The sequence below is a fragment of the Choloepus didactylus genome, chromosome 14 (genome assembly GCF_015220235.1).
Source record: "Choloepus didactylus isolate mChoDid1 chromosome 14, mChoDid1.pri, whole genome shotgun sequence".
Taxonomy (NCBI): domain Eukaryota; kingdom Metazoa; phylum Chordata; class Mammalia; order Pilosa; family Megalonychidae; genus Choloepus; species Choloepus didactylus.
The window spans coordinates 56475795-56498655 of record NC_051320.1 but is presented as its reverse complement, the minus strand read 5'-3'; the positions used below and the strand labels follow the sequence as shown (position 1 = coordinate 56498655).

Below are 22861 nucleotides of genomic sequence, written 5' to 3'. Positions count from 1 at the left end.
TTTTGCTTATCTATTCATCTGTTGATGGACATTTGGATTTTGAATAATGCTGCTATGAACATTACAGTATACGTATCTCTTTAAGTCCCTGTTTTCAATTCTTTTGGGTGTATACCTGACGTGAAATTGCCAGGTCACATGGTAATTCTATGTTTAAAATAATCCCTTTTTAAAATGCTTCCAGTTAACACATATTAGCACACCATCTGTTTCCTGCTGGGAGCCTGTTACACTAGATTCACCTTAGGTACATGAGGCATACTCACATCTTGAACTTCAGTTGGATTCTTTATTTGATTAATGGTGCCTTTTTTTTTTTAATTCAGTTTTATTGAAATACATTCACACACCATACAATCATCCATGGTATACAATCCACTGTCCACAGTATGATAACATAGTTATGCGTTCATCACCACAATCTATCTCTGAACATTTTCCTTACATCAGAAAGAACCAGAAAAAGAATAAAAAATAAAAGTGAAAAAAGAACACCCAAATCATCCCCCCATCCCACCCCATTTGTCCTTTAGTTTTTATCCCCATTTTTCTACTCATCCATACACTAGATAAAGGGGGTGTGATCCACAAGGTCTTCAGAATCACACTGTCACCCCTTGTAATCTACAGATTAATGGTGCCTTTTGATTCAGTTTATGGATTAGAGCTCTGTGGATTATTTCAGGATTTGCATATACATTTAATTTCACATGAAGTCCTTTTAAAAGCAGTGTTAAATCACAAAATCCATTAGCAACAACCAATATTAGGCAATAAGCTTCACTTCACTTTTGGGGACACGATTTCTGTAACATTTCGGTGTTTGCAGTTTAAGGGGGACCATTCCAGTGCATGCAGGTGTGCCTGCCGCCTGGGAGCCTTCAGGTCCATTAACTGGGCTTCATGGAAAAGGAAATGTGCTAGTTGATAGATTATTTGTGTGCTTGCTTCTCTGGGCTGTGCTGACTGATATTTTACTTATCTATTTAGCAGATTGAAGTTCCGGAACAAGGCAAAAGTAAAAGAAGCCACATTCAACAAAATCAGGTCTGTGAGTAAAATTATGCAATTGAATCATTATAATTTTGATGAATCTGCCTTTCTCCACCCTAAGTAACCAGAGCCATTCTACTTCCAATAATATGCCAGAATTCTGTTTCTTGGACGTTCCTCCATGTCAGTTGGGCCAATTGGAGGGCCGTCACAAAAGTACATTATTTTTCTTGTACCACCTAGAAGGGCTAGAAGAAATGCTTTCTTGAACTTTTTTTTTTTTTTTTTTTTTTTTTAAGAGTAGTCACTGATCATGGTTTATTTGGTGTTTTAAATGGTATGACACGTTTGGATAGTTGGTTGCACTGTTTACAGGTAGTCTTTCTTTTTACATTACATGGCAGTGTACACCACTTTGATACATTTGGTACACAAAACAAGATCGTTTAGAACAGTTATGCACAAAACATGCAACATTGGATTTATACATTGGAGTCCAGGATGTGACTGAATGGGGGGGAAAGAAGTTGGACTAGGCATTTTGGATTAAGTAACCAGAAGGTATATAATACATAGTAACCATGCATTCTTCTGGTTTGAAAGACAATTGCAGCATGTGCAACATTGGCACTGGTGCCTCAGAGGTGAACTATTTTATACTAACCAGTTTGGGACTATCCAAGACTAGTATCTTATCCAGCATCAGGATATAGCTGTGAGGTTTTATGAATTATTCCTACTTCTAACTTTAAGAAATTGATGTTTTCCCTAGGTCATTTTAATATCACTGCTTTAATCACAGACCAGATAAAAAGGACAACATGCATAATCCCCAACAAAAATCCTGTTGTAACCTAGACAGTAAATGATACAACATTATAAGACTTTAAAATTGCAGCTCTTTTTGGATCCCCCAAAGTGTATCTGCACTCTTCTTCAAACGGGCCTCTTCTTCAGGAGTCAGAGACACTTTGACAATGTCTGAGATTCCATTCTGTCCCAAGATGCAAGGAACACTAAGGAAGACGTCATCTTTTATTCCATAGAGACCCTTAATCAGGGTGGAAACTGGATGTACCCGTCTAAGATTCTTCATTATACTTTCTGCCAAATCTGCCACAGATAGCCCAATGGCCCAGGAGGTGTAACCTTTCAGTTTGATCACCTCATAAGCACTGTCGACCACCTGCTTGTGAACCTCTTTCCAATGTTCCTTATCGGCATCAGTGCCTAATTCAGGGTGCAGATTTTTCAAGGAGACCCCAGCAACATTCACTCCACTCCATACAGGCACACTCGAGTCTCCATGCTCCCCAAGGACCCAGCCATGACAGCTTAATGGGTGAACTCCCAGCCTCTCCCCCATTAGATAACGGAACCGGGCTGAATCCAGATTGCAACCACTTCCAATAACACGGTTTTTGGGAAAGCCACTTATTTTCCAAGCCACATAGGTCAAGATATCCACTGGATTGGAAACAATAAGCAACTTGCAGTTCGGGCTGTATTTTACAACATTAGGAATGATGAATTTAAAGATGTTCACATTACGCTGGACCAAATTAAGACGACTCTCTCCCTCTTGCTGACGTGCCCCAGCTGTGATGACAACCAGCTTGGAGTTTGCAGTCACACTATAGTCTTTGCCAGAGACAATTTTTGGTGTTCTAAGGAAAAGGCTGCCATGTTGGAGATCCATCATCTCTCCCTTCAGTTTGTCTTCTATGACATCAACAAGCGCCAATTCATCTGCCAATTCCTTCATTAAGATACTGATGGCACAGGCCATGCCAACAGCACCAACCCCAACAACTGTAATCTTATTCTGAGGGGTCTGTTCTTCCTTAATAAGATTCTCAATCAGCTGATCCTTGAGAGCTGCCATTTTAGACTTGGAATGGAAAGGAACCGGGACTACACGTCGAGCGGGCGTCTGCAGCGCACAGTGGTTAGATCCAGCGCTTTCTTGAACTTTTACATAGAAAATTTCCAAGAACTCAAATTCTTTGGTGATTTGCTTTGACACCCTATGCATTTTAAATCCTCTTTCTATTTTGTATATTTTAGTTTCACACATTTTCTGCTTTGTACTCTGTATAAAACAACTTCTAAGTTTATAAAATATTTTTTGAACATTTTAGGCTTGCTGTGCAAAAAACAATAACAATAGATATCAGATAGAAAATATTGAGCACTTGTTATGTGCCAGGCACTGTTGTCAGCACTTTTTTATGAATTAACTAATCTTGCCTCATCACAACCCTATAAATCAGTGGAGGAAAGTAGGCATAGAGAGATTAAGTGACTTGCACAAGACTGCACGATAATCACTGGTGAAAGGAAGCAGGCAGTTTGACTCCTGGGCCATGCCGTTAATCACAATTAAGGTTAAGCCTTAACCTTACTAACTCTTTCTTTATAAGTTCAAATTCTAGTGTAGGTGAGCAAAATAAAGTTGATGTTCTCAGACGCATTTGAATAGATTTTATTACAGATCAAGCTCCTGTCACAGGGTCTGATATGTGTATAAAGGTGCTTAGTAAGTGTTGCAGTTTGCTAATGCTGCCATTATGCAAAATACCAGAAATGGATTGGCTTTTATAAAGAGGATTTATTATGTTACAAATTTACAGTTCTGAGGCCATAGAAGTGTCCAAACTAAGGCATCAACAAGAGAATACCTTCACTGAAGAAAGGCCAATGGCATCCAAACACCTCTGTCAGCTGGGAAGGCACATGGCTGGTGTCTGCTGGTCCTTTGCTCCTGGGTTCTAGTTTCAAAATGGCTTTCTCCAAAATGTCTCTGGGCTTCTGTCTCTCCTAGCTTCTCTCTCTCAGCTCCTGTGCATCCTTGCTTGTTCTCCCAGGGTGTTGTTCTCTCTAAGCATCTGGGAGTATGCTCTTAGCATCTCCAGGACAAACTCTGGGCTTCATCTCTTAGCTTAGCATCGCCAAACTTCTTTCTGTCTGCATCTCCAAGCGTCTGGGTCTGTGTTGGCCCCTGAGCTCTCCTAAGGACTCCAGTAAACTAATGAAGACTTACCCTGAATGGGCGGGGTCACACCTCCATAGAATTAATCTATCAAAAGGTCTCACCCACACTATTTACTGACTTTAAGGTTTGTAGCAGCCATAACCTCTTAAAATGCTTTAAGAAGTTAAAAGTGAACGTCATATGACTTTAAGAGATGAGGAAGGGACAAGACCCGGCAGAGTTCAAGCATGACCTGGATGTCTTCAGTGCTCAGAAAGCTGCTCTGGACACATCTACCACCAGGGGGTGCTCTCCTCAGCCCTGACAGTTGGACATCTCCACCCACCCCCACCCACTGCCACCCACTCCCCAGAATAAAGCTTCCACAGGATAAAACCATTTAAAATAGACTTTACTGAAACAAATGTAGACTTTCTCTTGCCATTTTTATTTTGGTTTAACCTTCCTAAATTTTTTTTGTTATTCTTATGGAAATTATTTCCTCTATATATGTTTCTGATCTCTCTGTGTTTACTTTGCAGCAGAAAGACTATTTTAGTTTTCTACCAAGAAAAAGCAAGATTTCCATTAAGGTAGCTGAAGATGACTGTGTTTTTGGTACCATAAAGGAAGAAGATCTTTGAAGAGAATGTCTTACTTTTTAAAATGTCCTTTAAGGCTGTCTCAAGACAATGAACAAAATTTGGGGTTGAAGGTAGACTTTGTACTGTCTTTGGAAGAAATTTTACCCCCTCCCATTTTTTTGACATTAAGATGGCCCATATTCATCAAGATTCAAACAACACAGATAAAACTCTATGTACATCTCAAGATTAAAAAAAATAGGGACCAAAGTTATACGGTTGATTTTTTTTTTTCAACTTTAAAACCGCATTTATGAAATATCCCTCGTTTTCCATTCAGAAGTCAGGGGCGCCTGGGTCCCAGTGCACAGCATGTCACTTTCAAAGCAGCCGACACAGTGCCCAAACCACTGCTTGGATTCTGCAGTACAACACGACAGCCACTGCAGGGGCAATCTTTCAAGTATCTTCCAGTCCTGGCATTATGGAAATTTGCTGCTCACACTCCAGAGGAATGGTGGACACCAGTGTGCTGTGCACCATGGTGGGAAGACATCACAGCCATGACCCCCTTCACCTTTTATACCAGCACTATCCAGAAGAACTTCTGTGAGGACAGCAATGTTCTATAACCCGCACGGTCCAATACGGAGCCGCTTGCCATGTTTGGCTACTGAGAACCTGAAATGTGGCTGATGTGAACGAAAAATGGAATTTAAAACTTTACTTAGCTTTAATCAGGCCACATGTGGCAAGTGGCTACCACACTGACCAGCACACATTTGGGAGGGGGCAAGCAACTGTGTGAAATTTCTATAACCTTGCTCTGTAGATGGAGCAGATCAAGGCCTCAAACCATTTCAAAACTGTTCTTGCAAGCACTGTAGGAATGCGCAAGGTCAGCCCAGACCCAAGAACATGGGAGGCTTGCAAACAGTTGATTTTTTAATGACTCATAAATGACAAGTGACAAGCTCAAGTCAACTAATATGAAACTCATTCTATTTTTGTCCTAAAGTAAACATCTGCCTAGTTTCATGAAGTCTTTTTTATGTTCTGATATTCATGAATGAAAGACTCATTATAAAACATTAAGATGCAGTGAGTCTAAAATGTTACCATCTCAGATGTACTTTAAGCAAGGAGCTAAGGAAACTGTTGGAACTTAATTGCTGCTTAGAGTTTTAAATACTGCTATTATTAATTTGCTGTGAAAGAAATTGGAGGAATTATAGAACATATTAGGACATTTGTCCTATATAGTTTTGTAAGCCTGTTAAGTTCTGAAGACATGACTCATTAGTTGAAGATAATATGGCTCTTCCTAAGAAATGGAATCATTGAAAAAGAAATCTGAACTTCACTACTCGATTCATCCACAGAACCAGAGCAAGGAAATGATGAAATATGGATTTGTTCCCTTAAGTAATTCTGAGGGTACCAGTATGGATGTGCTCAAAGTATGAACTGTCCTGTTCTATTTTTCTCCACTGTTTTAATGTTGTATTCTATCCTTGGAATACTGAATTCACTTCAGTAATCATCATGCTACATTGAATGAGCATTTTTGTTTTATTTTGTTTTGTTTTTGAAAAGCAACAGGGCCCTGCATTTGTTATCAGAGACCTTACAAGTTTCTTAGCCTTAAAAATATGTATAATTTCTCAGTTTTCCTTGTTCTGTTTCATTAATCTCATGGTAATTAATGTAATTATGTATAGAATTAAGATCACAATAAGTGGAATGTAACTAGATAAAGTTCAATACTGTATTCAAAATGTTCTTTTTAACTGGGTCATGTAATTAATTATAAAATAAATATGAAATATATTCTAGGGAGTATTGAATTGACTGATGAAAATTTTATGAATGATTTTTTTGAAATGTAGACTCACTTAAAGCTCTTTGATATTTATAAACCAGTGCTTCTAGCTATAACTTCCAGTACTTTAAAGTTGTGTATTTCGATTTTAGGCTAGTGAGATATTTTTGCAGAGGGGAACCACAAACATCCCAATGCCTGCATTTGGACGTATGAGTGGATTTGGATGCATTTTCAGATTAAAACAGAAATCTATCTACTATTTTGACAACTGAAGAATAGTCAAGGTCTTGTTTAAAAAAAAAAAAAAACATCAAACACCTACACAGTGCAAGGGACTGTTAAAGACACTAGGAATGCGAACAGGATTTGTGTTTGGGGTGAGAAGACTCATATATTAGGTTGAACCATATGAACTTGTTGTTTTTGTAGGTTAAAATTGTTGAATGTTGTTAGTTTCATATAGTTTGAGCTAATACATAAGAGTGAGTAAGTAGGTGTCACATGTGTAGGGTGGACTTGTGTGTCAACGGAAGTTGGTGGGCAATCAGGACAAGCCCTGAGGGGCAGCGGGGCTTTGAAGAAGGAGTAGAGCCAGGTGGGGGGGGGGTAGGTGGGAAGAAGCCTAACACCCTAGGAAAAGGGAAAGATAGGCACTGGGGGGAGAAGGAGTGAGATGTTGGGGAAACGATGAACAGAACCACTCTGTGCTAGCAAAGTGTCAGGGAACTGGAGTAGTATGAAATAAAGCTGAAGAGGTGAGAGGGATCAGTCTACATGCACACCAATGCAGAATCCCGATAATATAAGCAGGGCAGCTTATCTTTATTTAAGGATGTCAAAAACAGAACTGTTAAAACTTACCTAGGTTACTTACTACTGTTGCATTTAGTATTTTTTTTCTAAGACATTAAGATTATCACCCATGTCAGAATATGAGAAGAAAGACACAAGTGAGGAAGTGCATCCCGCAGAATATACTGTGAAGAGTAAAGGAGCTGAGATAGTAGAAAACAAAATTAAAACTTAATTTGTAAAATGAGAGAGGAATGGCTGTTAGGTTAGCCCTTTTGGAGATTGCTGGGCCTATCTTCATTCAGGAGTTTAGGGGTTTGAAGAATTTCTGGATCAACACACTTTATCATTGGGAGCTCCAACCGCCGGAGTGGCCTTCCCTGCTGCAGGCCCTGGGGGCGGATGGTGAGTGAGAGTCCCACCATTCCTGGAGGTGATGACTTCACTCTCCCAGGGGTTCTGCTCCTTCGGACCCTCCCGACAGTGCAGCTGCCCCAGGGCTGGAGAAGACATCAGCTGATATCTCTCCTTTATGAAGGTAGGCCAATGTCGACATCCTTAAGGTAACTTTAAGGGGTATGGCATGACTCAGAAATTACCTGCATACACTTTAGTCTATAGATTCACTTCTCATACACCTGCAAAAATGGTCCCCAGTCAGCCAAATTTTTCCCTATATCTATATCCACATCCACCAACATCCTTTCTCTCCACTTCTAGATATGGGTGTTTCTACTACTGCTGTCCACCTAAAATAACTAGTATAAGCAGTTATTTTATGCAAACACACTTGAGTTTGAAAATTTAAAAATAATAAGAGAGGGCAGAGGTGATTAAATTGTGGTTAGACCCTCACGGACGGAGCCCCTCTGGGCCCTATGTAGGGAAGCCTGTGCTGGCTTTGTCTGAAGAGGTGACTTGCTCGCTAAAGCAGTTCTCAAACTCTGTCGGTAAGTGGTAAGCTCGTGGCTTACGTCCCCACGTGGACAACTGAGAAGCACATTTAATATTAAATATTCAAGTTAAAAATTACCTGATGTTCACCCTCAAAGTAAATTCAAAGAGAATTAAGGAACTTAATTTGTGGGAAACCAAATAGGTTCCAAGCCTTGGTGGGAAAACAGTGGCCAAAGTTGTACTAAAATGTACAATGATAGCAAAAAAGGACAAAACTTCGAGATGGAGGCAACTCCATTTCCCCAGACACTTTTTGAGTTTTCCCTCCTGCAACGAGTGTACATCAGCAGTTCACCAGGCAGAATGAGGGCCTGGCATGACTCAGAATTGTGGGAGGTGGAAAATAAAGCACTTGTCTCATTCACTAAGACACTCATTCCTGTCATCAGTGATCCAAGAAAAAAAGTCAGGTACATTTTTTATTATATAAATATTTTTGTTTTATTATACCTGAATATATATTCTCATGGTTAATAATGCAAGAAATCTTTCTTGATGCTGCCTTGCCCCCCTGCCCCATCTCCCTTCTCTTTCCAAGGGTATTTACTATTACCATCTTGGCATGAATCTTTCCAGACCTTTGTCTAGGCATTTAAATACATGTAGGTGCATGTAAAGACAAAGGTTTATTTAGTTTGTGTGTGTGTTTAACATAACTGGTAAGATAGTGTGTACATAGCTTCACAACTTTTTTCGCCCATGTGTTTTACATTTGTTTGGTCTAAAAATAAAAAGCACTTCATCTAGGAAAAAAAATCTTTCCATGTAAGTCTTTCCATGTTGGTACACATAAATTCAACTCGTTCTTTTAACTTCTTTTTGGTATTCTACAATAAGGATGGCCTACAGATGAGCTATTTATGAGTATTCAATCTGTTTTCATTTTTTACTCCTATAAGCAATGCTATAATGAACATCTTTGTATTGAAGTGAATGGACAATTTCAGTTTTGATTTTGCCAGTTTGTTCACCAAAAAAGGCTGCATCAATTTATAATCATAGCAATGGAGCATGAGATACCTGTTTTCCTATAACCTTACCAATCTTTTTTGTTCTTCCCAGTCATAAGAGCAAAAAAATTCTCAGTGAGATCAACTATCTTTTCATATGCTTATTAGCCATCTGTATTTCCTTATGTGTAAATTGTCTTTGGTCATTTTTTGAATTTTTAAAATTGATTTGTAAGGCATTCTTTATTTATTCTAGATAGTAATCTTCAGTCTATTATATACGTTGCAAACATTTTCTCCCAGTCTGTTGTTGATTTAATTTTGTTTATGGTGTTTTGTCTTATAGAAGTATTAAATTTAGGTTTAATAAATCGATAAGTATTTTTCTTTTGGGTCTTGTGTTTTATGTCTTGTTTACAAAGGCTTTCCTAATCCCCAGGTTATAAACATATTCCTGTGCATTTTTGATATGACTGTATATGTATTGCTGGATTGTTTGTTTAATTTCTCCACCACTGGAGTATGTGCTCTAAGAAAGGAGAAGCCATGTTGGTTTTGTTCCCAACTGTATCTCTAAAGCATGCAGTTAGGTGCATTTTGCTGGCTCTTGCCACACAAAAACAAGACATGCTAAGTAAACTTAGAAAAAGTATGGTTAACCAGTAATATTTATAAGATGGCTTTTAAGCCTTATACCTTTTCCCCGCTTTATTGGGGTATAATTGTCCTTTGCTTATTAGGTGCTTTATACAATTTATTTCTTGTATTCTTAAGAAGTAAGTCATTCGTGTAACAATTTTCTGCATAAGAAAAATTAGAACTGTAGAAAAGTGCATGATGTCATTGATGGGCTTGGGTCTTTGGTCTAGCTCTAGCCTATGTACTATGTAGGGCAAAGTCTTTAGCTAGCCATGTGGGCTTTCCTTGTGTAATATCTTGGAAGAGGTTAAATATTCAGTCAGTTTAAAGGTGCTGACTTCAGTGATTTTGCACTGCTCCTTCATCAAGTTTGGTTTCTTTCCTGGAAATGTGGGAACACAGAGTTGGCTGTGCTTCCTAATGACTTTTCCATCTGCTTAAATGACCATATATTTAACCAGGTCCATGGTCAGCAGTTGTCCAGGATGGGGCAGGCAGAGCAGCAGGCTGAAAATGGTAAGTATGAGTGTGCTTTGCTAGTCACATGCATGCATTTATTCTCCTTGGAACCCATCCTGGCAGAATGCAGAAGAAAAGATGATGTGCACCTACTGTATCTGGCTCCCCATCAAGGGCAGTTCCTAATTTGATTTTCAGCTGAGGAAAAGTGAGTGAAACAAATAAAATGGCAGTTATTAAATATCTTATGTATGTTGCAAAAATCAACCCCTGTGTTTAGTCTATTCAAGAATCAATTAATCCGTAGAGTTTCTTCCCAGATATTGCCTCGCATTAGCTGGTGGAGCACTGTGCCTTGGAGGGTCACATATGCCATCAAGTCTACCTATTTATGCACAAAGGGAAAGCAATTCTACCTCTTACAATTTGTATTGTACCATTTCAAGGAAGAAAATAGGAAGATTGTAATTTCAATTTTGATTTTCATGTATTGATTTAATACATATTGCAGTGGTTAAACCTAAGATTCCTATAGGTACTGGATTTATCACTTATGTACTGTCTGGTGCTGTAAGTATTAGTTAGCCTTTTGCAATTAACTATGGGTTGTATCAGAGACATTTCCTTATACCTTTTCTTCTTACCTTATCTCCTTTTTTCTCTTTCCCTCTGTCAAAATTAAGAGAGGTGAAATGTACTCTGGGAGGCACAATGAAGGTAGGCTGAGGAGATCTTAGGCAGTGAATTCACTGTAGAAAAATCCTAAGACTTCACTGCCATACTATAAACCCTCTTACCTGGAACTTTTTAAAAAGTCCTGCTGGATGATTAACAAAAAAACAAAAAAACTAACATGATTTCTTTTTTTAATATGTCTTCTGAGTTGAAGACAGATAAGTAAAATATGTTTTTCAGAATTTTTAAAATAAAAATCATCTGTAAGTCATTGTTCATAGGTGTTTTCTCATAGTTTGCCTCAAGACAAAGCACAGAGCAAATGCATAGGCTAAGAGTAATTTACATTACTTATCTTCTTTGTTTTTTTTTTTCTAGAAGAACGTCAAAAGTTTCCTTTCTTGTTGGTTAGAAATAGCAGTTCAAAAATGCATTAGTCCAGTAGTATTTGCGGAAAACAGTTGTCAGATTTTGGCTTATCCTCAAAGGTCAGAGTAGAAGAATAGCCTCAGGTTTCACCGTGATGTTGGCACCACAATTTTGTAAAGGTGGAAATGAAACCACAAGATCTATGTTTTCGGAGAAGAGCAGAAACAAGGCAAGGTCTAATGAAGATCATTTTTTTTGGAGTTATGTTTCAATACTGAGAAGGAAAAGTGCTTCATTTCTGTCTGAAGGATCACCAGGAGTTTGTTTTGAGATTAATGTGAGAGTTAAGATCCTTCTGAGCCTAAAATTTCAGTCTAGTTTGAGATCTCTGGGGTGAGCTAAACTCCACTTTAGGGTTGATTTGAAATCCTTGGACAACACAGATAAGTGAAATGTTCTAGGTTGCTCACTACCTGAATGAAGCAGACATCTCAGGAACTTTTGGGACCAGCATGAACTCTTAGCTTTTCCTTTTCCCAAATTTAGCAAACTCTGAGCTAGCACAGTCTTTAAAGGGTAGGAATATTGAAGGGTTAGAAAGGAGACTTAAAGCCTGAAAGGAATGGAGGAAAGACAAGGCGAGTCTGGACTATGAGCTTTTCTGATATCTACTGATGCCTTTCTTTGCCTCTTTCTGAGAAAATAAAGCTATTGACTTCCAGAGTTCCTCATGCTTGTTTTGAAGCATAGAAAGAAAATGATCAAATACATGGGCATCTTATTTTTTATGCACTTTGGAGATTGCAACAGTGCTGTTTAGGAGATCATTTTTTAGGAGCTTTGAATCCAAGTCCTCACATACCCTATATCCCAAGTAAGATCCTACTTTCAAATGCCTAATAGCCTGTCTTATTATGCAGTTATTTTGATGTCTGGTGGTCACAGGCACACACCGTAACCCAGGGGCTCAGAGATTAAAGAGTCAACGTGTTCTAATTTATGTGCAGTAGAGATACTCAAACTACTCACAGAATCTTAACATAGGAAAGGAACTCAGAAGAGATGTGTGAAGTCTTTCTACAATTTCTGCTTAAAAATACTTGGGTGTCTCAAGTTCTACCAGAGATGAGAGGCCTGATAGCAAGGATGGTCCCTCTGACCACCCTGACCCTTCGGACCTGAATTCTGAGCTTGCTTCTGTCTCTAATTAGCAATGTGATGTTAGACAAGTTACCTAACTTGTCTGGGCCTCCGTTTTCTCCTCTGTAAAATAAGTGGTAAAAGCCTATATGTGTGCTGGATTTTTTTTTTTTTTTTGGAGGGGGGTGTTCAACTTGGCTAAGCTGTTTCCCAGAATCCCCCCTCCTATATGGTTCCAGTTTAGCCCAAAGAGGACTTTGCATGAGACTTGGGAGACAGAGTGAAGCAGTGGCTGCTACTCTCTGAGCTGAAGGTCTTTTCATAGTCAGATACAGTGATGCACAGATGCAGAAGTGCCTGGCAGTTTCCAGCACTCTTTCACATCATATAACTTTTCTTTTTGACTGCCATTCCCTCTGACCGAAAGAACCCCAGGCCCACCAGATCCTTGGTGGAGGACTCAAAAGCAGCAACTTCCACATACCTTTCCATGATCTCCTCTTTAGTGGGCCCACCTCAGTGGCCGGCCATGCCTGGCTTCCCAGAATTGCTGCACACTCTGATTTGTCCATCACGGCGTGCTTCAGACAGACTCGTTTGTGACTATCAGACCCTCAACTACCCCCCTTCCAAGCCGTCAATTCCTGGGCCCTTCTCACAATTTTGTAAGATAGAATTCTTATAACAGATCCCTTTTCCTGTAATACCTACAGTAGTTCTGTTTCCCTGACTGAACCCAGCATTTCATCAGTCTCCTTTAAAAGCTTTGCAAAGCAATGCATTTGCTTAAATCTTTGCAAAAGGTATTCACTTACTAAGGATCAGTTACTTAATTTTTGGAAAGGAAGGCTAATTAGGGCTAGGTGCTATATACATTCCTGTCACATATATTATTTCATTTAACACAGGTGTAAAAATCTGTGTGGTTCTCCATGTGCAAGTGTAAGGAAAAACAACAAACTAGTATTGGAGCAAGGAGCTAAGCTCTTTTCCTCTTTCCAGGGATTCAGCTGTTATTTTAGTAACTTCAGAGATTTAAGGAGATCTAAGATGTTTACTTTGCTATTAACAAAGGAAGAGAGATCCCTTTCTGAAAGTTTTGCTTGAATACTTAATTTCTAGTTGTGCCAGTTGCTGGAGGAAAATATCCTTCTGGGCTTCATTTTTTTCCTCACACAGCTTTATACACATACACACTTCATTTTATTCTGGTGGTTTAAATGTTTAAAATTGTTGGGGAACTGAAATGAATCTAACTCTGGTGTAGATAAATATGTATTACTTGTTTCATATCCTGTGGCTTACTCATTCAGTAGTTATGTCCTGAGAACCAGCCGTGCTTATAAACGCCTGATTCACACTAGCCTGACATGGGAGATGTGGGATCTGCGGAATAACACTTTTCAGGAACATGTCTCCTTCTGGCGGCCACTCGGTAGTACTACAAGAAAACAAAACCCGCTCAGAATTCCTCACTTTCTACGTGTTCTGTGGTTTTTAAAGACCTTCTCACTCTGAGATCGCCTTTCTTCAGAGACAACTGGTATACCAGGGTGGTTGCTAGATCACTCTGAGTCTCTTCTGATAAGCATTCAATTATAATGTTTTTAAGTCTTTTTCTGTATTTTCTAAGACTGGATAGGAAGATATAATCAATATAACCAAAAACTTTCTTTTCCTTAAAAAGAGAGAAAAAAAAAAAAAGTCCTGAAAGAAAATCTTACCCCAAGCAAATGTTTTCTTTCATCCATTCATTTGTCCTAATTGTTCTATCTTATACAGTGGTTCTCAACCCTGGCTGTGCATTTGATTCCTGGGCGGCATTTAAAAATATGGAAGCTTGGGCCTTACTTCCAAATGATTCTGACTTGGTTGGTCTTGGTCACTAGTGTTTTTAATCACTGAGGTGATTGTGATGTGCTATCAGGTTTGAGAACCACTGAGCTAATATTCTTGAACACCTAATATGTGCCAGTTATTGTGGTAAGTGCTAAGGAGTCAATGATGGAGAAACAACCTTGTAAAATTGTCATAAATGAAAACTGCTTCCATTTATTGACCAAGCCTTGAGATAGGTAGTAGTATCCCCATTTTAATTGTGAGGAAAGTGAGGCTTAGATATGTAAAGTCATACAAAGCTAATAGGCAATAGAGTCAGGTTGCATTTGGGCTGGTATATAAAGGATCAGGATGTTTTGTCCTTTGCTCACTTCCAGCATAAAAATCACACCTGGATTGTCATTCAAAAGCTCATCCAAAGGTGGGGCAAGATGGCAGACTGGTGAGCTGTATGTTTTAGTTACTCCTCCAGGAAAGTAGGTAGAAAGCCAGGAACTGCGTGGACTGGACACCACAGAGCAATTTGACTTTGGGCTTACTTCATACAACACTCATGAACACGTCGAACTGCTGAGATCAGCGAAATCTGTAAGTTTTTGCGGCCAGGGGACCCGCACCCCTCCCTGCCAGGCTCAGTCCTGTGGGAGGAGGGGCTGTCAGCGCTGGAAGGAGAAGGGAGAATGCAGTGGCAGCTCTTATTGGAAACTCATTCTACTGATCCAAACTCCAACCATAGATAGACTGAGTCCAGACACCAGAGAATCTGAGAGCAGCCAGCCCAGCAGAGAGGAGATAGGCATAGCAAAAAACAGCAAGAAAAACTCAAAAATAAAAGCGGAGGCTTTTTGGAGTTCTGGTGAACATAGAAAGGGGAAGGGCAGAGCTCAGGCCCTGAGCTCATATGCAAATCCCGAAGAAAAATTGATCTCTCTGCCTCCTGGATCTTTCCTTAAAGGCCCTAATTACTTTGCCTATTAGCATTTCAATAACCCATTAGATCTGCAAGGAGGGCTTTTTTTTTTTTTTTTTTTTTATCTTTTTTTTTCTGTTTCTAAAACAATTACTCTAAGAAGCCCAATACAGAAAGCCTCAAAGACTTGCAATTTTGGCAGGTCAAGACAAGAGCAGAACTAAGAGAGCTCTGAGACAAAAGGCAATAATCCAGTGGCTGAGAAAACTCACTAAACACCACAACTTCCCAAGAAAAGGGGGGTGTCTGCTCACAGCCATCATCCTGGTGGACAGGAAACACTCCTGCCCGTCACCTGCCCCATAGCCCAGAGCTGCCCCAGACAACCTAGTGTGACGGAAATGCTTCAAATAACAGGCACACACCACAAAACTGGGCGTGGACATTAGCCTTCCCTGCACCCTCAGCTGGTTGTTCCAGAGTTGGGAAGGTAGAGCAGTGTGAATTAACAAAGCCCCATTCAGCCATCATTTCAGCAGACTGGGAGCCTCCCTACACAGCCCAGCAGCCCAGAACCGCCCTGGGGGGACAGCACTCACCTGTGATATAGCACAGTCATCCCTCAACAGAGGACCAGGTGGTGCACGGCCTGGAAGAGGGACCCACTCGCAATTCTCAGGGGCCATACGCCAATACCAAGGACTTGTGGGTCAGTGGCAGAGACAAACTGTGGCAGGGAGATTTGATTGTTAGAGCCACCCCCGCTCCCTGACCGCCCAGACACACGCCCCATATACAGGGCGGGCAACACCAACTACACACGCAAGCTTGGTACACCAATTGGACCCCACAAGACTCACTCCCCCACTCACCACAAAGGCAAAGCAGGGGAGAACTGGCTTGTGGAGAACAGGTGGCTCATGGATGCCACCTGCTGGTTAGTTAAAGTGTACTCCATGAAGCTGTCGATCTGAATTAGAGATAAGGACTTCAATTGGTCTACAAATCCTAAAAGAACCCTATCAAGTTCAGCAAATGCCAAGAGGCCAAAAACAACAGAAAATTATAAAGCATATGAAAAAACCAGACGATATGGATAACCCAAGCCCAAGCACCCAAATCAAAAGATCATAAGAGACACAGTACCTAGAGCAACTAATCAAAGAGCTAAAGATGAACAATGAGACCATAGTACAGGATACAGAGGATATCAAGAAGACCCTAGAAGAGCATAAAGAAGACATTGCAAGACTAAATAAAAAATAGATGATCCTATGGAAATTAAAGAAACTGTTGACAAATTAAAAGATTCTGGATACGCATAGTACAAGACTAGAGGAAGTTGAACAACGAATCAGTGGACCTGGAAGATGACAGAATGGAAAATGAAAGCACAAAAGAAAAGAATGGGAAAAATCGAAAAAAAAATCGAAATGGACCTCCGGGATATGATAGATAAATAAACATCCGAATATAAGACTCATTGGTGTTCCAGAAGGGGAAGAAAGGGTAAAGTCTAGGAAAAGTATTCAAAGAAATTGTTGGGGAAAACTTCCCAAATCTTCTAAACACCATAAATACACAAATCATAAATGCCCAGAGAACCCGAAATAGAATAAATCCAAATAAACCCACTCCGAGACATATTCTGATCACACTGTCAAACACGGAAGAGAAGGAGCAAGTTCTGAAAGCAGCAAGAGAAAAGCAATTCACCACATACAAAGGAAACAGCATAAGACTAAGTAGTGACTACTCAGCAGCCACCATGGAGGCGAGAAGGCAGTGGCACGATATATTTAAAATTCTGAGTGAGAAAAATTTCCAACCAAGAATACTTTATCCAGCAAAGCTGTCCTTCAAATTTGAGGGAGAGCTTAAATTTTTCACAGACAAACAAATGCTGAGGGAATTTGCTAACAAGAGACCTGCCCTACTGGAGATACTAAAGGGAGCCCTACAGACAGAGAAACAAGAAAGGAGAAGAAAGACTTGGAGAAAGGTTCAGTACTAAAGAGATTCGGCATGGTTACATTAAAGGATATTAATAGAGGGGAAAAATATATATGACAAACATAAACCAAAGGATAAGATGGCTGATTCAAGAAATGCCTTCACGTCTATAACGTTGAATGTAAATGGATTAAACTCCCCAATTAAAAGATATAGACTCGCAGAATGGATTAAAAAATATGAACGATCAATATGTTGCATACAAGAGACTCATCTTAGACACAGGGGCACAAAGAAATTGAAAGTGAAAAGATGGAAAAAAATATTTCATGCAAGCTACAGCCAAAAGAAAGCAGGTATAGCAATATTAATCTCAGATAAAATAGACTTCAAATGCAGGGATGTTATGAGAGACAAAGAAGGCCACTACATACTAATAAAAGGGGCAATTCAACAAGAAGAAATAGCAATCACAAATGTTTATGCACCCATTCAAGGTGCACAAAATACATGAGACAAACACTGGCAAAATAAAGGAAGCAATTGATGTTTCCACAATAATTGTTGGAGACTTCAACACATCACTCTCTCCTATAGATAGATCAACCAGACAGAAGACCAATAAGGAATTGAAAACCTAAACAATGTGGTAAATGAATTAGACTTAACAGATATATGTAGAACATTACATCCCAAATCACCAGAATACACATACTTCTCCAGTGTTCATGGAACTTTCTCCAGAATAGATCATATGCTGGGACGTAAAACAAGGCTCAATAAATTTAAAAAGATTGAAATTATTCAAAGCACATTCTCTGACCACAATGGAATACAATTAGAAGTCAATAACCATCAGAGACTTAGAAAATTCACAAATATCTGGAGGTTAAACAACACACTCCTAAACAATCAGTGGGTTAAAGAAGAAATAGCAAGAGAAATTCCTAAATATATAGACACAAATGAAAATGAAAACATAACATACCAAAACCTATGGGATGCAGCAAAAGTGGTACTGAGGGGGAAATTTATAGCACTAAACGCATATATTAAAAAGAAAGAAAGAGCCAAAATCAAAGAACTAATGGATCAACTGAAGAAACTAGAAAATGAACAGCAAACCAATCCTAAACCAAGTAGAAGAAAAGAAATAACAAGGATTAAAGCAGAAACAAATGACATAGAGAACAAAAAAACAATAGAGAGGATAAATATCACCAAAAGTTGGTTCTTTGAGAAGATCAACAAGACTGACAATCCCCTAGCTAGACTGACAAAATCAAAATGAGAGAAGACCCATATAAACAAAATAATGAATGAAAAAGGTGACGTAATTGCAGATTCCGAATAAATTAAAAAAATTATAAGAGGCTACTATGAACAACTGTATGGCAACAAACTGGATAATGTAGAGGAAATGGACAATTTCCTGGAAACATATGAACAACCTAGACTGACCAGAGGAAGCAAATAGAAGACTTCAACCAAACCCATCACAAGCAAAAGAGATCCAATCAGTCATCAAAATTCTTTCCCACAAATAAATGCCCAGGGCCAGATGGCTTCACAGGGGAATTCTACCAAACTTTCCAAAAAGAACTGACACCAATCTTTCTTAACTCTTTCAAAACTTCGAAAGAAGAAAGAAATGGAACACTACCTAACTCATTTTATGAAGCTAACATCAATCTAATACCAAACCAGGCAAAGATGCTACAAAAAAGGAAAACTACCGGCCAATCTCCCTAATGAATATAGATGCAAAAATCCTCAACAAAATACTTGCAAATCGAATCCAAAGACACATTAAAAAAATCATACACCATGACCAAGTGGGGTTTATCCCAGGCATGCAAGGATGATTCAACATAAGAAAATCAATCAATGTATTACAACATATTAACAATTTGAAAGGGAAAAAATCAAATGATCATCTCAATAGATGCTGAAAAAGCATTTGACAAAATCCAACATCCGTTTTTGATAAAACACTTCAGAAGGTAGGAATTGAAGGAAACTTCCTCAATATGATAAAGAGCATATATGAAAAACCCAAATCTAGCATAGTACTCAATGGTGAGAGACTGAAAGCCTCCCCTCTAAGATCAGGAACAAGACAAAGATGCCCGCTATCACCACTGTTATTCAACATTGTGCTGGAAGGGCTAGCCAGGGCAATCTGGCAAGACAAAGAAATAAAAGGCATCCAAATTGGAAAAGAAGAAGTAAAACTGTCATTGTTTGCAGATGATATGATCTTATATCTGGAAAACCCTGAGAAATCGACGATACAGCTACTAGAGCTAATAAACAAATTTAGCAAAGTAGCGGGATACAAGATTAATGCACATAAGTCAGTAATGTTTCTATATGCTAGAAATGAACAAACTGAAGAGACACTCAAGAAAAAGATACCATTTTCAGTAGCAACTAAAAAAATCAAGTACCTAGGAATAAACTTAACCAAAGACGTAAAAGACCTATACAAAGAAAACTACATAACTCTACTAAAAGAAATAGAAGCAGACCTTAAAAGATGGAAAAATATTCCATGTTCATGGATAGGAAGGCTAAATGTCATTAAGATGTCAATTCTACCCAAACTCATCTACAGATTCAATGCAATCCCAATCAAAATTCCAACAACCTACTTTGCAGACTTGGAAAAGCTAGCTATCAAATTTATTTGGAAAGGGAAGATGCCTCGAATTGCTAAAGACACTCTAAAAAAAAAAAACAAAGTGGGAGGACTAAAATCCCTGACTTTGAAGCTTATTATAAAGCCACAGTTGTCAAAACAGCATGGTACTGGCACAAAGATAGACATATAGATCAATGGAATTGAATTGAGAATTCGGCGATAGACCCCCAGATCTATGGCTGACTGATCTTTGATAAGGCCCCCAAAGTCACTGAACTGAGTCATAATGGTCTTTTCAACAAATGGGGCTGGGAGAGTTGGATATCCATATCCAAAAGAATGAAAGAGGACCCCTACTTCACACCCTACACAAAAATTAACTCAAAATGGACCAAAGCTCTCAATGTAAAAGAAGTACCATAAAACTCCTAGAAGATAATGTAGGAAAACATCTTCAAGACCTTGTATTAGGCGGCCACTTCCTAGACTTTTACACCCAAAGCACAAGCAACAAAAGAAAAAATAGATAAATGGGAACTCCTCAAGCTTAGAAGTTTCTGTACCTCAAAAGAATTTCTCAAAAAGGTAAAGAGGCAGCCAACTCAATGGGAAAAAATTTTTGGAAACCATGTATCTGACAAAAGACTGATATCTTGCACATATAAAGAAATCCTATAACTCAATGACAGTAGTACATACAGCCCAATTATAAAATGGGCAAAAGATTTGAAAAGATAGTTCTTTGAAGAGGAAATACAAATGGCCAAGAAACACATGAAAAAATGTTCAGCTTCACTAGCTATTAGAGAGATACAAATTAAGACCACAATGAGATACCATCTCACACCAGTTAGAATGGCTGCCATTAAACAAACAGGAAACTACAAATGATGGAGAGGATGTGGAGAAACTGGAACTGTTATTCATTGCTGGTGGGACTGTATAATGGTTCAGCCACTCTGGAAGTCTGTCTGGCAGTTTCTTAGAAAACTAGATATAGAGTTACTCTTCGATCCAGCAACTGCACTTCTCGATATATACCCAGAAGATCTGAAAGCAGTGATGTGAACAGATATCTGCAAACCAATGTTCATAGCAGCATTATTCACAATTGCCAAGAGATGGAAACAACCCAAATGTCCTTCAACAGACGAGTGGATAAATAATATGTGGTATATACACACGATGGAATACTACACGGCAGCAAGAAGGAACTAAGTTGTGAAACGTATGACAACGTGGATGAACCTTGAAGACACAATGCTGAGCGAAATAAGCCAGGCACAAAAAGAGAAATATTATATGCTACCACTAATGTGAACTTTGAAAAATGTAAAACAAATGGTTTATAATGTAGAATGTAGAGGAACTAGCGATAGAGAGCAACTAATGAAGGGGGAGCAAAAACCCAATAAGAACAGATAAGCTATCATGGGTAAATTTAACATTCTGGGAAGGCCCAGGAATGATTATGGTTTGTTAATTTCTGGTGGGTATGGTAGAATAAGTTCACAGAAATGTTGCTATGTTAGGTAACTATCTTGGGGTAGAGTAGGAACATGTTGGAAGTAAAGGAGTTATCTTAGGTTAGTTGTCTTTTTCTTACTCCCTTGTTATGGTCTCTTTGAAATGTTCTTTTATTGTAGGGTTTTTTTTTTAATTTATTTTTTTATTTTTCATACAGTTGATTTAAAAAAAAAAAAAAGTTAAAAAAAACAAGGAAAAAAATATGTAGAGCCCCCTTGAGGAGTCTGTGGAGAATGCAGGGGTATTGGCCTACCCCACCTCGATGGTTGCTAACATGACCACAGACATAGGGGACTGGTTGTTTGATGGGTTGAGCCCTCTACCGCAGGATTTACCTTTGGGAAGACTGTTGCTGCAAAGGAGAGGCTAGGCCTGCCTATAATTGTGCCTAAGAGCCTCCTCCCGAATGCCTCTTTGTTGCTCAGATGTGGCCCTCTCTCTCTAGCTAAGCCAACTTGAAAGGTGAAATCACTGCCCTCTCCCTTACGTGGGATCAGACACCCAGGGGAGTGACTCTCCCTGGCAACGTGGAATATGACTCCCAGGGTGGAATGTAGACCCGGCATCGTGGGATGGAGAACATCTTCTTGACCAGAAGGGGGATGTGAAAGGAAATGAAATAAGCTTCAGTGGCAGAGAGATTCCAAAAGGAGCGGAGAGGTCACTCTGGTGGGCACTCTTACGCATAGTTTAGACAACACTTTTTAGGTTCTAAAGAATTGGGGTAGCTTGTGGTAGATACCTGAAACTATCAAACTACAACCCAGAACCCATGAGTCTCGAAGACAATTGTGTGAAAATATAACTTATGAGGGGTGACAATGGGATTGGGAAAGCCATAAGGACCACACTCCCCTTTGTCTAGTTTATGGATGGATGAGTAGAAAAATAGGGGAAGGAAACAAACAAACAAACAAACAGACAAAGGCACCCAGTGTTCTTTTTTACTTTAATTGCTCTTTTTCACTTTAATTATTATTCTTGTTATTTTTGTGTGTGCTAATGAAGGTGTCAGGGATTGGTTTAGGTGATGAATGTACAACTATGTAATGGTACTGTGAACAATCGAATGTACGATTTGTTGTGTATGACTGCGTGGTATGTGAATATATCTCAATAAAATGAAGATTTAAAAAAAATTAAAAAAAAAAAAGCTCATCCATCACCTACCCCTTTAGCTAATTGAATTCACTTTGTTTTCACGGAACATGTAAACACACAAAAGCTAGGTAATAAGACCTTATGGTCCCCCAGTGAAACAAGATGGATAGCATGTAACTATTTTAAAAGTTTAATTGGAAGCTATTATTCCTTTTGCTTCCTCCAGGGTAAATCAAGTGCTTGGTCCCCAGATATTACTACAGTGAGGGGTGTTATCAAAATAATTTCATTATCACCAACTAAGTAGGTTACAAATTAAGAATAGCTTGTAATCAAAATCATACCTGCATACCAGGGGTTGGCAAATTTTGCTGTAAAGGGTCAGAGATACATATTTTTGACTTTTCAGGCCATACTGTTTCTTTCCCAACTACTCATCTCTGCCATTGTAGCCCAGAAGCAGCCATAGACATTATGTAAATGAATGAGCAGGGCTGTGTTCCAATAAAACTTTCTTTACAGAAACAGGC

The 22861-nt window shown here is 39.0% G+C and overlaps 2 protein-coding genes and 1 non-coding gene across 7 annotated transcripts in view; 1 reads left to right on the top strand and 2 right to left on the bottom strand.

The window, feature by feature from the left end:
- The window catches only part of SNX31 (sorting nexin 31), a 100778-nt gene extending 94439 nt beyond the window's left edge, over positions 1–6339 (top strand). For 3 of the 5 annotated variants that reach the window (XM_037803258.1, XM_037803256.1, XM_037803260.1), the window contains 2 exons: positions 991–1047; positions 4510–6339. In XM_037803258.1, coding sequence (XP_037659186.1) covers positions 991–1047; positions 4510–4611 — 159 coding nt within the window. In that variant the 3' untranslated portion in view covers positions 4612–6339. The remainder of the gene's footprint in view (positions 1–990; positions 1048–4509) is intronic. The other 2 variants (XM_037803259.1, XM_037803257.1) reach the window with 1 other exon arrangement.
- Positions 1295–2944, bottom strand: LOC119509305 (L-lactate dehydrogenase A chain-like). The gene has a single exon (XM_037803261.1). It carries the CDS (start codon positions 2876–2878, stop codon positions 1880–1882), a length of 999 nt encoding a protein of 332 aa, XP_037659189.1. The 5' UTR covers positions 2879–2944; the 3' UTR covers positions 1295–1879.
- LOC119509724 lies at positions 5350–5484 on the bottom strand. Its single transcript, XR_005211781.1, has one exon. It is a non-coding gene; the product is annotated as a small nucleolar RNA SNORA9 (small nucleolar RNA).
- Positions 6340–22861: the final 16522 nt, after the last annotated feature.